Source organism: Acanthochromis polyacanthus, chromosome 14 (genome assembly GCF_021347895.1).
Source record: "Acanthochromis polyacanthus isolate Apoly-LR-REF ecotype Palm Island chromosome 14, KAUST_Apoly_ChrSc, whole genome shotgun sequence".
In the NCBI taxonomy this organism is placed as follows: Eukaryota; Metazoa; Chordata; class Actinopteri; family Pomacentridae; genus Acanthochromis; species Acanthochromis polyacanthus.
Genome location: NC_067126.1, coordinates 10,155,377 through 10,171,351, shown reverse-complemented (window position 1 = coordinate 10,171,351; position 15,975 = coordinate 10,155,377). Strand labels below are relative to the sequence as shown.

Sequence of the window (15,975 nt, the reverse complement as noted above, 5' to 3'; positions counted from 1 at the left end):
ATTGGTTTAAGTGGTTTTGAATAAAAAACATCCAAATTCTCTGAACCCAGCTTCTTAGAATAAATTATTTTTACTGTTAATCGAGTGTCTTTCCTCTTCGAAGTTCTGTCAAGTTGTGCCTCCATTTTTACTTGGTTTACTTTGTTCAAACTCAGGAGAGCTACACCAATGAATAGATTAAGCATATAGTTGTAAACTATGAATTGCCACTGGTTTCAGGGATTTTTAATGAAAAAAGCTGCTGATTGCAGCTCTTAAAAAGTAAATATTTTCTTTTAAAACCCCTTAAACCATTACCAATCTGTTTAATGGTTAAAAACTAAATGATTAATTGATTGATAACTGAGCTGCCAACCATTAAACAAATCCAAAATATTCACATTTTTGCAGCTGCAATCATAGAATTTTGTAAAACTAATGATTATTGTCAATTAATGTAGATTATTTTCTGGATTAATCGATTAGTAGTTTGGTTTATAACATGTCAGAAAACGATGAAAAAAGTTGACGAGGGATTCCTCAAATGTCTTGTTTTGTCCAAAGACATTCAGTTTATTGTCACAGTGGAGAAAGGAAATCTGAATATATTCACATTTAATGAACTGCAATCACAGAATTTAGACTTTTTTCATTAAGAACCACTTATTCCAATGGTGATTTGTGTAATAGTTGAAAACTGAATGATTAATCGATTGATCTGTGCAGCTTCAGTGGGTTTGAACAAAGCAAAACAAGTAGAAATAGAACTACAGCATGACAAAACTCCTCTAAGAAAAGACATTTGATAATAATTTGACAATATTTTAAAATATGAAGCTGGAATCATAGAATTTTGCACTTCTTTATATCTCCTCAAACTGATTAATTGATATCACAATAACTCTAGCCACTACCACAGTATACAGTACAATGTAGTACTATTGTTTAAGGTGGGTATTGTAGGTTTGCAGACTTTTAACTTGCACATACAGCAGTAAAACATTAAAGGAAAAGGGCAAACCTTAATTAGTACAATATGGGCTTTTTCACCTTCTGAAATGCCCCTGAAATCCAAATGAGTGTATTTATCGGCTAGAAACTATCAAAAAAAGAGACAATATTGTCAGATTAGTCAGATTGTCCTTAAACTTCTCATCTGTGGCTCAAAATCATGTTTAATCAAAGTCATTTGTCATGAAATATGCTTCTTTTTTAAAATGCCAAAAAGATATGCCATTTTCTCTAACCAGAACCTGAAAAAAACTAAAAATTCTGCACTTCTCGGCACAGTAGAGAAACGAACTGAAACCAGCAGTCCCATTACAAAAACTCTCAGATTCTCGGGCTGAATTGCAGGCAGTGTTCACACTACATGGAGAGGATGTATGAATGGAAACTAGTTAAAAATGTCAACTTTTCTTAATATTTTTTAAATGATTTATGGCATTGGCACATTGTCATACTCAGAAGACATTTCTCAAGTTCTCTCTACTTATACTGATGATTGTACCGTTTCCATGGAGGTGCAGGACTTTATTTTGCAGTGAAAAATGAGCAAACACTGAGTCAAATAGTGACAGGACTAAATAAATACAACGCCCAGAAACTGCATGGAGTTCAGTGCATGGTTAATTACTACTGGTGTGAACATGCTCACATTTGATAATTAGTGCTAAAAACAAGATACCACTAAAGAATGTCATTAGCTGTCAGGTATTTAGTTCCCGACCACAGTCGTGCACAAAATTAAATTCAGGCCTGATGATTGCAGCACATGAGTCACGTCAGGGATCACCAAGTTAATTACGGTTCATCCTGAGGGGATCGAAGCCGCATGTTAACCTGCTGGAGGCACGAGAGGAAAGCACAAAAAACCATGACAGTGGGCAGGATGACGGTTTTTTACCACCTGGGAAATGCCCATGATGTCTCCGACGCCACAATGCTCGTCTTAAATGCACAGTTTCCTTTAAAAATATGAACTACAAAGCTGGGAAACCTGTGGCACAATATGAGAACACATTTTTACAAAGTGAGGCATGATTTTTAAATTCTTACCTGGTAAATATTGTGAGATATTGTGTTAAAAGTCAAAAATTTGACTTCCTATGAAACGGTTATCTGAATATACACTGCTTGTCCAAAAAAAAAGCGGCCACTTGGATTTAACTAAGCAAATAGGTAAGAGCCTTCCATTGGATTATTACTGCAGTGATACGTTTCAGCTGCAACAACTTATTTAACCCTAGCTGATGCAGTGAGGAGCTTCTCATTTCTTAAACAACTATGTCGGAAGACAAATCTTGTAGTCCTGGAAAGGATGTTAATTTGTCTCAGAGGGGTCAAATTACTGGTCTGCATCAAGCAAAGAAAATAACTAAGGAGATTTCTGAAACTACTAAAATCAGGTTAAGAACCGTCCAACGCATCATTAAAACCCAAAGGATAGTGACGAACCATCATCTTTGAGGAACAAATGTGGTCGGAACAAATTCTTAGATGATTCTAGGTGACAGTAGAACTCATGACTATGTTTAATAGTGAAAGTAAAAGCATTTCCACATGCACAATGTGGAGGAAACTCAAAGGATTGGGACTAAACAGCTGTGTAACTAAGAAAACCACTGATCAGTGAGGCTAAATGGGAAAAAAAGGCTTCAGTTTGCTAGGTAGCATAAATATTGGACTCTGGAGCAATGGAAGAAGGTCATGTGGTCTGATGAGTCCAGAATTACCCTGTTCCAAAGTGATGGGGGCATCAGGGTAAGAAGAGAGGAGGATGAAGTGATGCACTCATCATGTCTAGTGCCTACCAGCCAATGGGGGTTAGGGTTATGATCTGGGGTTAGTCAGGTTTAGCAACGTTAAGTTCCCAAAGAATGAGGTCATCTGACTACCTGAATATACTGAATGACCAGGTCTTTACATCAGTGGAGTTTTTCTTCCCGGATGGCACCGGCATATTCCAAGATGATGATGCCAGGATTGATGGGGCTCACATTGAGAATGAGTGGATCAGGGAGCACGAGACATCATTTTCACACCTAGACTGACCTCCACAGAGTTCAGACCTCAGCCCCATTGAGAATCTTTGGGATGTGCTGGAGAAGACTTTGTGCAGCAGTCTGACTCTCCCATCATCAGTACAAGATCTTAGTAGAAAATGCATGCAACTCTGAACAGAAATATATGCTGTGACGTTGCAGAAGCTGATGCCATGGCGAACGAGGTCCAATGAAATATTAGAGTGTGCGACTTGTTTTTTGGCGCAGCCAATGTATCATAAGTATAAGATTGACTGTTTAAAATGTTGATGAAATACATCAAAAAGTCAGTTAAAACTGAGAAAAAAAGACCAAATTTTACAAAAAAAATGCACTACAGAGCTGAGAAACCTGCACAGACTCTTCATGGTGAGCATCTCTGACATTTAAAAACCAGTGGAGTCTTTAAAGAGTTCAGAATGTATTTTATTGGACGTAGACACAATAATGTCAGACTGTCTACTGTCCGAACAAGGTTTTCGGTTTGTGAGGCCACTTTAAATCAATTACCCCAACAGCCGCAGTGTTTTTGGAAATGCGATACCTCGCCGATTCCGAGGGGAAATGGCTTGTCGAGTAGCATCTCTGGCTTCCTGTCAAGAGAAACAAAAACGGGAGACAGTGAAGATGTTTAGAAGAGACGTTTTGCAGACAAACAAACTTGGTCGACCTCGTCTTGCCAGATTCATGACTCTGGCTTTCTGTGTGCCTTTATTTTCAGGTCGCAGGAGGCTTTTCTTCAGAGGTTTGAGCGGCGAGATGTGGCAGCGTCCAGCAGCGCCGCACATACGTCATCCAGGGTGAGCCGGCGACCACAAGGCCTCCGTTGTGTTTGTATACATCGCAGCATCGCACACATGTCGGATCTCGGGGCTCATATCTGTGGCGTCGACTCTCTGCGGTAGTTCACACTGACAGATCGGCCTCTCTCGCCTGTTTTCTAAGCAAACATTTTCATGTGCCGGGTTTTCATCATCCGACGCTTTAATAGCGACAGTGCCTCGGCAATTATATCCTGGTCAGAGCCGGAGCTCAGCGGGATCAAAGGAAAACACTCCGAGATTCAGGCCTCTGTCAGTCTGCTGCCTTTGCTTCGGCTTCACTGTTTTTTCTTTCCTCTGTCTGCTTCCTTTTTTCTCCTTTTCTCAGCCGCTCTTCCTCTTCGATTGTTGGTTTTCCTGGGAGGGAAGGAGGAGTTGAGGGCCAGCAGAGTTCAAGGGACTTCCCAGAGTTCACAGCGAGCTGAGACGCAACACGAGTTTCTGTAAAACAAAGTGGAATAACCTGCCACGGTGAAAGTACCTGCAGAGAAAAAGAAAAAAGCCCCGAATTATCAACAATTACTCACATTCCTTACCGGTTACATAATGTAGTATGGAAACCAAAGTCTGCCAAGTGAAAAAAAAAAATAGAAATGTAATAATTAGACAGTTAAAGTTTTGACTTATCAATCCATAAAGTGAGATTATAAGGAACGTTTATGAGAATACATCTGAAATATAAGATCTACCTCTATCTAATTTAAGATCGTCTGTTCAAAATGTTGCTGAAATAAGCACAAAAAACATAAAAATGTTAAAATTGTAATAAAAAAGCAAATTTTAAGATAAAAAGAAGAATTATCAAATTATGCAAATTATATGTCAAAACTTTGACCTGTTAAGGAAAGAATTAAGAGATAAAAACTCCAAAATTAGAAAATTTACTGATTCAATAATATGATAACTAACCTAAATCAATATGAAAAGGACATAAGGTCATAAAAGTCATGAGTAAAACTTGCAGGATACAAAATTATGAGATAAAAATAAATTCTGAGTACATTGTGAGAATGTATCATAAGTATAACATTAACTGTTCAAAATCTTAGTGAAGTATGCGCAAAAAAGGCATAAAACTTTAAAATTTAAATACAAAGAGCAAATTTCAGGATAAAAAGTCAAAACACTGACCATGAGAGGATTATCAAATACTATAAAAGAATACAGCAGAAAAATAAGATCAACTGTTCAAAGTGTTGATGAATTGAGAAAAAAAACATAAAAGCATTCAGATTAAAGTAAAAGAAAAATTATGAGATAAAAAGTAAAAAAAATTCGACTTAAGAGAAGGAAAAAGTCAAATCATGCAGAAGATGCAAGATACATTGTCAAACCTTTGACACTGAAAATAAGAAAATATGATATAAAGTCAAAATTTTCAATTCAGAAGTTTTTTTCACTATTCAGTACTATGATATGAAAAAGTTAAAATATGACAAAGAAGCAAAAGTGAAAAAAAATACAATATAAAATGTCAAAATGTTAACTTAATAAGTAAATGCTGAGCTAAAATATATAAAAAATTCAACCCAACAAATGAGATTTTAAAAAGTCAAAACTATATGTGAAGTAAAAGTTTGACTTACAGTTGAAAAATATACAATAAAAAGTGAAAAACACCTTCAACTTAGTAAGTAAAAACTAAGAATTAAGAGATACAGACAAATTAGAAGGTTACACTTCAAGCTTTTGGCTTACCAAGTTCATAATATAATGAGATAAAATGGCTAAACTCTGCATTTGTACATGGAAATTATCAGATAAAATTTCAACAATACTACTAAATCTGATTATTTTGATTTAAAATGTTGACTTTTTAACTCATAATTCCTACTGAAGCATCTCACATCATGTCTTTTGAATAATATGGCATTAATGGGCCTCCATATAGGGAAACTACTTGCTCTCACTGTAAATGACTTTAGTGTTAATCAGCCTTCTCTCTGGGGTAATTACTGCTATAAATCCTAGAATAAATAGCTGCTGTAAATCTTGAAAGTGAAGAGGTCACGTTATTCTTAGCTCAGAAAACATACTTTTATTGGAGAGTGTTGACAGGTTCTGTTGGAAAGTCAGACATGTTGCTAATAATAATAACAGTGTTGGTGTTCCTCCACCCAGTGATGTTAGAGCCTGAGGACACTGTTTCTCTGCTGACTGACAACGCTGTCAAAGCTGCAAACACAGTTCCATCTGTGGACAGAGGAAATATTTTCTTCAGGGGCTTTTCTCATTGTGGTGCCTTTTCTCACATGGAAGACCTAATGCAAACCTTTTACAAGACAAGTGAGATGTGTGTGTCCATAAAACTGTCAAAACAAAGGAAATATGAATTAGACGTGTCTTTAACTGGTTTGGAGCAAATAAAATAGGCTGTGTAGTGTTGGCAGAAGGTGGCGCTACAGGCTAAACTGACTGACAGTAATACTATATAGAATATATACTACTGTGTACTACACCAGTAAAAAGTTAAGTATGTCCCAATACATACTAAATCTGGGAGAATTATTGTTGAGAAAATTTCTTTTAATCTGGATTTGAGTTCACCAGAAGGCATGTGGGAGACTCTGAAGTCAGCTGGAAGAAGGTTCTTTGGTCCAATGAGGTCATTTTTTATTCATGAGGCTAAAAACTATGTTTGGGGGACATCAAACACTGTATATTGGCATGGTGGTGGCAGCATCATGATATGAAACATGGTGGTGACAGCATCATGGTTTAAAGCATGGTGGCGGCAGGATCATGACGTGAAGCATAGTGGTGGCAGCATCATGATATGTAACGTGGTGGCAGCATCATGATGTGGAGAGGCTTCTCAACAGCAGGCCCTGGGAAGCTTGTAAAGCTAGATTGTGAAATGAGTGCATTAATGCAGAGGTAAAGGGAAAAAGTTGAGTTGTTAGATGTGTTATTAAGTTATAGCATCATTTTTGTTCTCCCACAGTGCTCTCTGCTTGCCAACATGAAGCACCTGCAGTCCAAGTTATGCCTCCTCTGGTCATGTTAAACAGCAGGTAGCTCAGGTTGATCTACGACCTGAGTTGTGTATTACTGAGGAAAATAGTATCGGCGGACGGTAAATATATAATGACTTGGATCTTATTGTTGCAAGAACTTTATCTGGGCATCCCTATCTTATACCATAAGGATTCTTTTAACAATGGACACATGGCTACTATTATGGCTTGTTTACATAAGTCACTGAACCACAGACAAAATTTTCTAGCTCACTATGATTCCTCTTCAAAATAGAGCCTCCACCCAGTGTCCATTTATAGTCACAGAAGTCTCTGTCATGGTGCCCCTTTACTGGCTAATTCCTCCCCAATGCTCCACCTATGGCTGGAGGCCATTCAGCGTCACAAAAGTCTTTGTCATGGTGCTCCTTCACAACCTAAAGTCCTACAATGCCTTCTGCTTGCCAACAGGAACCACCTTTAGTCTGAGTAATGTCTCTTTTGGTCACTACAGCATTAAAAAGAAGGTAGCTCAGGTTGATCTGCAATGCCTGAATTATGTATTATTGAGGAAAGTAGCATCAGCAGAAGGTAAATACCTAGTGATTTGGATCTTTGCAAGAACATCATCTGGGCATCATATGAATTCCTTTGACAATGGACACATAGCTGCTATTGGGACTTGGTTTGCATAATTCATTGAACCACAGATAAACTTTCCTGGTTTGCAATGATTCATCTTGTAACTGTAACTTCCACCTAGTTACCAAAGTCTTTGTCATGTTCCCCCCTGGCAACCTAAACTCCCATAATGCTCTATGCTAGCCACTATGAACTGCCTGTAGCTGGAGGCCATTAGGCATCACAAAAGTCTTTGTCATGGTGCTGCTTTGCAACCTAAAGTCCTACAATGCTCTCTGTCAACATGAATCACCCATAGCTAATCTGTAATACATTTTCTGACATCTTGTTGCAAACATCCTTCATTTCAAACACAGCAAGCAACAGACAGGAAACGAGATATTATTGGAACACTCACAAAACCAGTTACAGTAATAAAGAAGTGTCTGTTTTAAGGTGTGACTGACAAACACAAAGATTAAATCGATGATTCAGATCACTGGATGAAATCATAGTTTCACACAGCAACAGTAACTCTCCTTATCTCACTTCTTTATTCATTTCATTTCATCACCTCTCACGTCTTCAACTCTCCCATCTCCCCTTGTTTTATCTTGTCCTCGTCTACATTCTTTTTCTCTTTTTGCCTTTTTCCTTCCCATCTCATCTTGCATCGTTTGCCTCCAATAGTTTCTTCCCTTTGGTTTTTCTTTCCTCCTCTCTCCAGTCCTTCCCTATCTTGCCTCTCCTTCCCTCCGCCGACTCTCCCAGGCTCTGTCAGATAGACGTCACAGATTAGGAGATGAAAAGCTTTGCGGTGGCGGAGCAGCAAAAGTCAAACTTCTTGATGTGGTTCTGACCAGGACCCTGGGATCTGTTGTTCTTCCAGCGATGGCTCCATAAGACAGACTGATCTCCCTCCATATCCTCTATTTGTAGGCGTGTGCACATGTGTGATGGGTGTGAGTGGGAGATTTGATGCTGAGCTTTGATGCTGTTCACACAGGTGGGCTGGTTGCCTCCCTGAACCCAGTAACTCTGCTGGGAAGGAAAACACAGAGAAAATAAGGGAGAGAAGTGTGAGAGCAGTGAGATATTATAAGTTTTTCTTCCAGTAAAAGTCACAGTATTGGTTATACATTCAGCAAAAACATGTTAAGGACCTCGAAGAAAGCTTTGAAAGCTGTTTCTTGTTTGCCCTTGTCAGAGTAAACTCTCTGAACTCCAAGAGGTTTGTTGCGGTATTTTTGTTTAGTTTTTTTATTTGCTCCTGTCACAATTTCACTCACTGTGGGTTAATCTTTCAACGCAAAAAATAAGCTCTTGTACCTCTACGAAACTTGAATGGAAACTGCTCTGCGCCTTGATTTTGTTATCTAGTGTGATTTTGAATCTCGGTTTAGTTATTTTGTATCTGGTTCTTGTTGTTTTTTGTCATTTCCTGTCTCATTTTGGCCATTTTGTATCTCACTTTTGTTGTTTTGTGTTATTTTATGTTTCATTTTGGTCACTTTCTGTCTCGATTTGGTTGTTTTGTGCCTTTTTGTGTCCTACTACTATTGTTTTGTGGCTTTTTTTCCCTCGTTTTGCTTGCTTTGTCTTCTGCTTTTCTAGTTTTGTATCTCATTTTGGCCATTTTGTGTCTTGCTTTGGTTGTATTGTTTTGTGTCGTTTTGTGACTGCTTTTACTTGTTTCAGTCATTTTGTGTTACATTTAATCAACTTTGTTTCTTGCTTTTGCAATTTTGTACATTATTTTGGTCATTCTTTAACTCCTTTTGGTCATTTTGTGTCTTGTTTTAGTCATCTTGTGTTTTTTGTTTGTTTGTTTTGTCTTCTGATTTTCTAGATTTATACCTAATTTTGGCCATTCTTGAAATTCTTTAGATAGCATTGTGTCTTGTTTTTAGTGTTTTGTTTTAGTCATTTTGTTTCTAGTTCTTCTGTTTTTTGTCATTTTGTGTCACATTTTGTTTGTTTTGTCCCTTGTTTTTGTGATTTTGTACCTAATTTTGGTCATTCTTTAACTGTTTTGGTTGTTTTGTGTCTTATTTTTGTTATTTTCGTCCCCTTTTAGTGACTTTGTAGCTTATTGTTCCTGTATTGTGTCACTTTGTCTTGTTTTGTCTCTTGCCTTTGTAGTTTTGTATCTCATTGTACTTGTCTTATGCAAAATTTGGTTTATTTTGGAAAAATTTGCAATGAGACGTTAAGTTTAAGCATCGAAGTGATTCATTTTCCAGATAAAACCAAAAGTCACACATGATTAGCTTAAGGACTGTCAGAGAGTTGAGGATTCACAGGTTTGTTTTTACAAAAAGTTTCTGGCTCTGATACAAGGTGTAATACATGGTGTACACATAAAACTGTCATAATACTGTAAATACACAGTTAAACTCAACATTTGCTGGGAACTAAATAATCCATTATCCATGGTGGTCATGCGTGCAGATAAAAACAGCACAGACTATAATTTCCATGTAACTTTAACTATAGCTCCAAAAGCCTCTTTATCAGTTGTAATTGAGTACTGGTAAACTTGATAATAACCTTTACTGCAATAAGATTGTATTTTTTTATCTTGTTTTCACTTCCCCGAGGGAACATTACAATGTAAGCTGTCTCGCTGTTGAACAGACTTTGGTTTGATTTGTGTTTATTGTCAGGGCGAGGACGTGGAGAGCAAACAGAGAGCGAAGGAGTCGAAAAGAAATGAGAGAGAAATGCAGCTGGAACACCAGAGGTATGAAACAACACTTGTACATCTCCACATATTTAGCTTAAAAAAGCACAGAACACAGAACACTTGAGAACTCTGAGGGAGAAGTCGGAGCTAAATAAGGCAGTAACAGACTCGGCAAGATTAATCGTTTGTTTTGTTCATCCCTTTGGAATAAAACCAGCGTAGAGCGGCCAGGTCGCTGAATGTTAAGTGGCTGCGAGCAGTTTACTGACCTCACTATATTTTAGTGGGTACAGGAGTTTAAAAAGCTGTCAAACACTCCTCGCTCACCGCCATTTGGAGCCTGCAGGCGCGTCAAGTTGTAAAGTTTAATGCGAGCCATTTTTATAATTTGACAGGGTGAACTCGGACTTTCTGGACAAACTCGAAGGTCGAGCCAGAGGGAGCGAGACGAAAAAAGAAGCAGAGCGTCCATATGTGGCCACGGAGGACTTTAAACCAGAGACAACAACTGGTCACGTCCAGCTTCCTCACCTGAAACCAGAACCGAGCTGGACTGAAGAAGCTGGTGAGCTGATGTGTGAATAAATAACCCCCCAGTCTGCTGATTCTCACGCCTTTTTTTTTTTTAAAGCCTGGCTCAATGCTGGTTAACCAAACCTACATCAGACAAGGGTTGCCCACCTCATCCTTTTTTAAGGGTATGCTGATTGTGTGTTTAGTCTACGTCAAATCAAAGGCTTTACGTGCGTCAAAAATGCAGGCCGGAAGTTATGAGTAGTGAAACGCTCGCTCCTGGCATTTAAATCCTGCTGATACATGTGGGAAAAAGTGCGTCCGTAGGTGAGTAAGAACGTTTTTTCCCTGCTTTTTCCTGGATATCAGACACATTTAGGTGTGTGAGTTTGCAACCCAGTCGCAGAGATCAGAGCTGGACACTCACATACTGTATCAGTCAGGGAGGGAGTTTTTCTGGAAACCCGGCAGCACTGACAGACTCTGGGCCTGCAGCCAGCAGACATACCAGAAGAATGAGCTCCACCCTTTAATAATTCACCTGTATTGACACCTGACTGGCTGCACGTATCTGAATACCTGCAACTCACAGCGCAAAATGTCAAATTCATTACATGCTGCACAGGAGCATATCCTGCTACTGTAGCTGCACGTAATGAAATTCATTGTTCTCGTTCATTGTTCGTGACGTTTGTTTAACTTCAGTTTGCACAAGCTGACAGGGGTTTAGATCAAGAAATGCAAAGAACAAGTGTTTTAATTATTGAATTATTGCTCCATCGTCTCAATCCATCAAGGCCGTCACTCTTTGTTGGAACAAAATTAATGATTCGAACTACAGTTTACTGACGTGCAAATTCAGAAATAAACATGTATAAGCAGTAGAGAGTGGGGTGTAACAGTAACAAATAGGGCTGGGCGATAAATCCAATTAATTCAATTAATTCGCCTTTTTAAAACCTAATGATTTGAAAATTTGTCAAATCGTAAAATCGAGGCGAGCTTAAATGTATAACAACAAATATTCTTCTTCTGTCTTTCATGACTTGTGCACTGGCGTTTGCTTCCGCCTCTCATCTCCTTCCACCAAAATACTCACACCCCCGTCATGGCGGACAGAACAGCAGACCAAGAGTTGGTCGCGAGAAAATGGCCTCATGTTACATCAATTATATGGAAGTGGCTCGGCTTTGACGAGACTGACATAGAGCAAACTACAGTCATGTGCAAGATTTGCAAAAGTACTGTGAAAACGAAGAGTAGCAGCACAACTAGCCTCTTTCAGCACCTGGCAGAGGCATCCTAAAGAATGGGAAGAGTGCTCGCAGCTACAGGAGTGCGGCATGGCTAGCACTAGCCATAGCAAACAGACCGCTAAGAAACAACAAAAATCGATTAAAATCGTAATCGTTCAAAATGATTTTATTTTTTGGCCATATCGCCCAGCCCTAGTAACAATTTTTCAGTGCCAATACATGCCAATTCTGCATCCCAAAAGGGAACACGTGATGTAAATTTAGGCATCTACGCAAATTTGTCAGGGTCCACACAAGACCAAAGTTTGTGACCGTGTCAGATGTGCATACTGAAACTAACGTGCAAGGAAAACTGTGACGAGAGACTCTCCAACATTCACACTTTGATAATTCTTCATTAACAGAGTTGGAAGTGAAGTAGACACTGCAGGACTTTAGATGTGCTTTGATTTTCACACTTTCCATTGACAGAACCCAAACACAGTTGTAAAATCTCCAGATATCCCATGCTGTGCCCACTCAGTGTGCTTGCCACTGTAACAAGCTGCTATATCCTTTAAAAAATGCGAAGTCATAGTCTTTATAAAAGGTAATGCAATAGTATTGATGAGTATCTATTATAGCATGGACAGAACAATGTGCCGACCAAAATTTGTGACCGTGTCGAATGAACATACTGCAACTGCACCAACTGCACATGTCCAAGGAAAACAGTGACAAGAGACTGCACAAGGAGATTCTACATCTTCCACATTTATAGTTCATCATTAACAGAGTTGGAATTGAAGTAGACACTGCAGGACTGTGGAGGTTCTTTGATTTACAGTTTTTCCACTGACAGAACCCAAACACAGTTTTAAAATCTCCAGATATCCTGTGCTATGTCCACCCGCTGTGCTTCACACTGAAGCCAGCTGCTATATCCCTAGAAACTCCAACATCCCAGTCTTTATAAGGGGTAATGCAATTGTATGAAACTGATGAGTGTCTATTATAGTATGAATAGAACTACCTTCAGACCAAAATTTCTGACTTGTCTGTATGCACTGCAAGCACACTAACTGCGCATGTCCAAGGAAAATGGCATCAAGAGATTTTACAGCAAGATTCTCCATCATGCACATCTTTATAGTTTATTAACAGAGCAGAAACCGATTTAGACAATGCAGGACTTTGGTTTACACAGATTTTCCATTGACAGAACCCAACACAGTTGTAAAAACTCCAGATATCCTGTGCTATATCCACTCACTGGGCTTGGCAGACCCCAGGAATAATCACGTAGTACTACAGTCCAATCTGTAACCAGTTGCTATATTCTTACAAAAAAATGCAAAGTCGCAGTCTTTCAGAAATATTCCTTGAAGCCTCGAGTGTTTGATATGAAGAGTAATGCTACTATTTTTAACCAGCGAGTATCTGTTCTTGCATGGACAGAACTATGTGCAGATCAAAATTTGTGACTGTGTCAAATGTATGTACTGCAAGCACACCAATTGCACATGTTCAAGGAAAACCGTGATGAGAGACTGTTACGAAGGTAGTAGGAGAACCCAGGCACAGACACAGGGAAACTGGCAGACAGGTGATTATGAAAAATGATTTTATTTTACTAAATAATTAACCAATACATAATTGATGAACAGGACTGGGGGAAACTGAACTAAACCAAACCACTCAAAACTAGACGAGCCCTCAGTAGAGGGCAGAACCACGCCCTCTACTGGCGAAAACCCTGTCCTCCCTATACAAATGATGCAATATGTATCAATTTTGATCATCGTACGTATCTCCCTTCCTACTTAATCTGCTGACCTGTAACTCCACAACGGAGCAGGGGACCTTAGACTGATCTTCAGTGCCAAGTTTGATTATCCTGACTTCAGCACTTGCAGAGATATCGGAACGGACATAGCCACATACATACATACATACTTACCCAGCCAGATACCGCACTGAATGCAGTAACCCCGCTGACGTTCGTCAGGCATGGTTAACAACTACTAAAACTACAAAACACAAAATACCAAAACTGTGATAACAAGACTAAGCTGAGGAGGGGTACTCAAATGGGGGAAGACAGGCTTAGGGAATCCAAAAACAGACGGGGGCACAACAGAGTCCAAGAGGGGAAAGTCCAGGAGTGGGGGAGAGCAGAAGAGTCCATGTAGCAGTCCAGAGGTGGCAGGTTTGGTGGGGAAACAGATTCTATGGTCTAACAGAGACTAAGGCCACATCCACACGAAGACAAAACGCTTAACAGTTTCAAAAATGGTTGCCTTAAAGACGAAGGCGTCTCAGAAAATGTGTGCGTCTACATGAATGCACTCGATACGCATGGAAACGCTGTAAAACACATGCCAGACCTCTAGGGGCACTGTAACGATATGACGGAAACACGCGCAAACAGAAGAAAAAAACAGTAGGCATGTGCACTTGTGGCAAAAGTTGTAAACAGAGACCAAGCCGGGAAGCATGAGTGGGCAGTAATGTGTCCTCGATAATTGTTTGTTCAACTCGGTGGTGATTGAGAAGAAGGAGATTTTACTGCAATAGGGATAGTAGGGTCACTAGCTTCATCAGCACATTTGCTACACTGTACACCGCCATTGTTGTTGTTGCCGCGTGTGGTGCAAGCATGTCAATGAAGTTATGAAACTGCGCATGTGTGTCAATGAAGATACGAAACTATGACGCAAGCATATCTGAAAAGTAGCGGAGAGCCAGTAAACACGGAGCTGCGTATACGGCATTTCAAAATCTTTCTACTCTGAAACCTGGTTTCAAAAATGATCATTTGCAGACCCCCAAAACGCTGTCTTCGTGTGCATGATACGCAGATTCGGCAAGATACTTATGCGTTTAGACCTCGGTTTGTCTTCGTGTGGATGGGGCCTAAGAGATTTATAATTGATTTAGACACTGCAGAACTTTGGAGATGCTTTGATTTGCAATTTTCCACTAATGGAACCCAAAAATAGTAGTAAAACCTCCAGATATCCCGTGCTATGTCCACCCACTGTGCTGGACACTGTAACCAGCTGCTATAGCCTTCAAAAAAACGTGCTAAATCACACCCATTCAGAAACATGCACAGGAGCTCAGAGTGTGTTTTCCTGTGTGTTGTCCTATGTAGTCTGTATGAGTGATGTGAAACCATAAACAGCTCAGGCACTGAAGTGTTGCAAACTGCCAATGAGAAAAGACTCAGAGTGTAAAGAAAATGTAAAAAAAAAAACATAAATCACGCATTACAGGGTTGAGCAACATATTAGGATTTCAGTTACCATTAGTCCCACAAACACTGATCACCAATATGTCATTTTTTGGCAAAAGGAACAACAATGATGAGGTTGTTTGTCGAGCTGCAACCCAAGTGATGCAGCCCTAGACACTGAAATTTGCAAATGCCTCATCTGATCAAAATTTAAAACCCATATTGAAAATCACAACTTTTTTTCATTTTTTGTGTATTTTTTCCTTAAAGAATGACTAAAACAATTATTTGTGTATCAAAATAGTTGTTATTTTTCCGCTCTATGACCTTATCAACCACACTGGGCATGATGCCATTTTTCTTGTTGATACAAACTCGCGTTTCCTCTCTAAGTTCCATTTATTCATCTATGATAGGCCTCAAACTCAACTCAACAACATCTGGTTGCTGTACATAAAAGTCCAATCACAGTGAGGCACACATTTAAAATTTGGAAAAACTGAGATGTTTGGTATTGGATTTGACTTGTTACTGACAGGGGAAGAGTTGAGGCATCAGAATCGGTCTTGGTTTTCTTAAAATCCAGCTCAAAACCCAGATTACAAAGCGTCTCGTCCTGCCTCTCCGGAGACTTTCATTCTTGATTAGCTGCCATCTGAAAAACTCGCCACAGCAGGACGACTTCACTCGTCTTTGAGGTTAAAGCTAAAATACCCAAGAATATTTCAAATCTTCAGTCTTGTGGGCACAGTTCTGCATGTCACAACGCCACAACATCCTCAGTCCATGACAAACCGCCGCCTGTATTTCACCAACATGATGATCATGTCGTTCTGCTCTGCCAAAACCTGCCCGAACCAATCTTGCCTGGTCGGTTGAAG

At 39.3% G+C, this 15,975-nt stretch overlaps 1 protein-coding gene across 1 annotated transcript in view; it reads left to right on the top strand.

Annotated features, from left to right (window-relative positions):
• epsti1 (epithelial stromal interaction 1) overlaps positions 1–15,975 on the top strand; it is a 33,038-nt gene that overhangs the window by 10,521 nt on the left and 6,542 nt on the right. Inside the window, exons 7-9 of the mRNA XM_022208810.2 lie at positions 3,745–3,823; positions 10,089–10,165; positions 10,504–10,673. Coding sequence (XP_022064502.2) covers positions 3,745–3,823; positions 10,089–10,165; positions 10,504–10,673 — 326 coding nt within the window. The remainder of the gene's footprint in view (positions 1–3,744; positions 3,824–10,088; positions 10,166–10,503; positions 10,674–15,975) is intronic.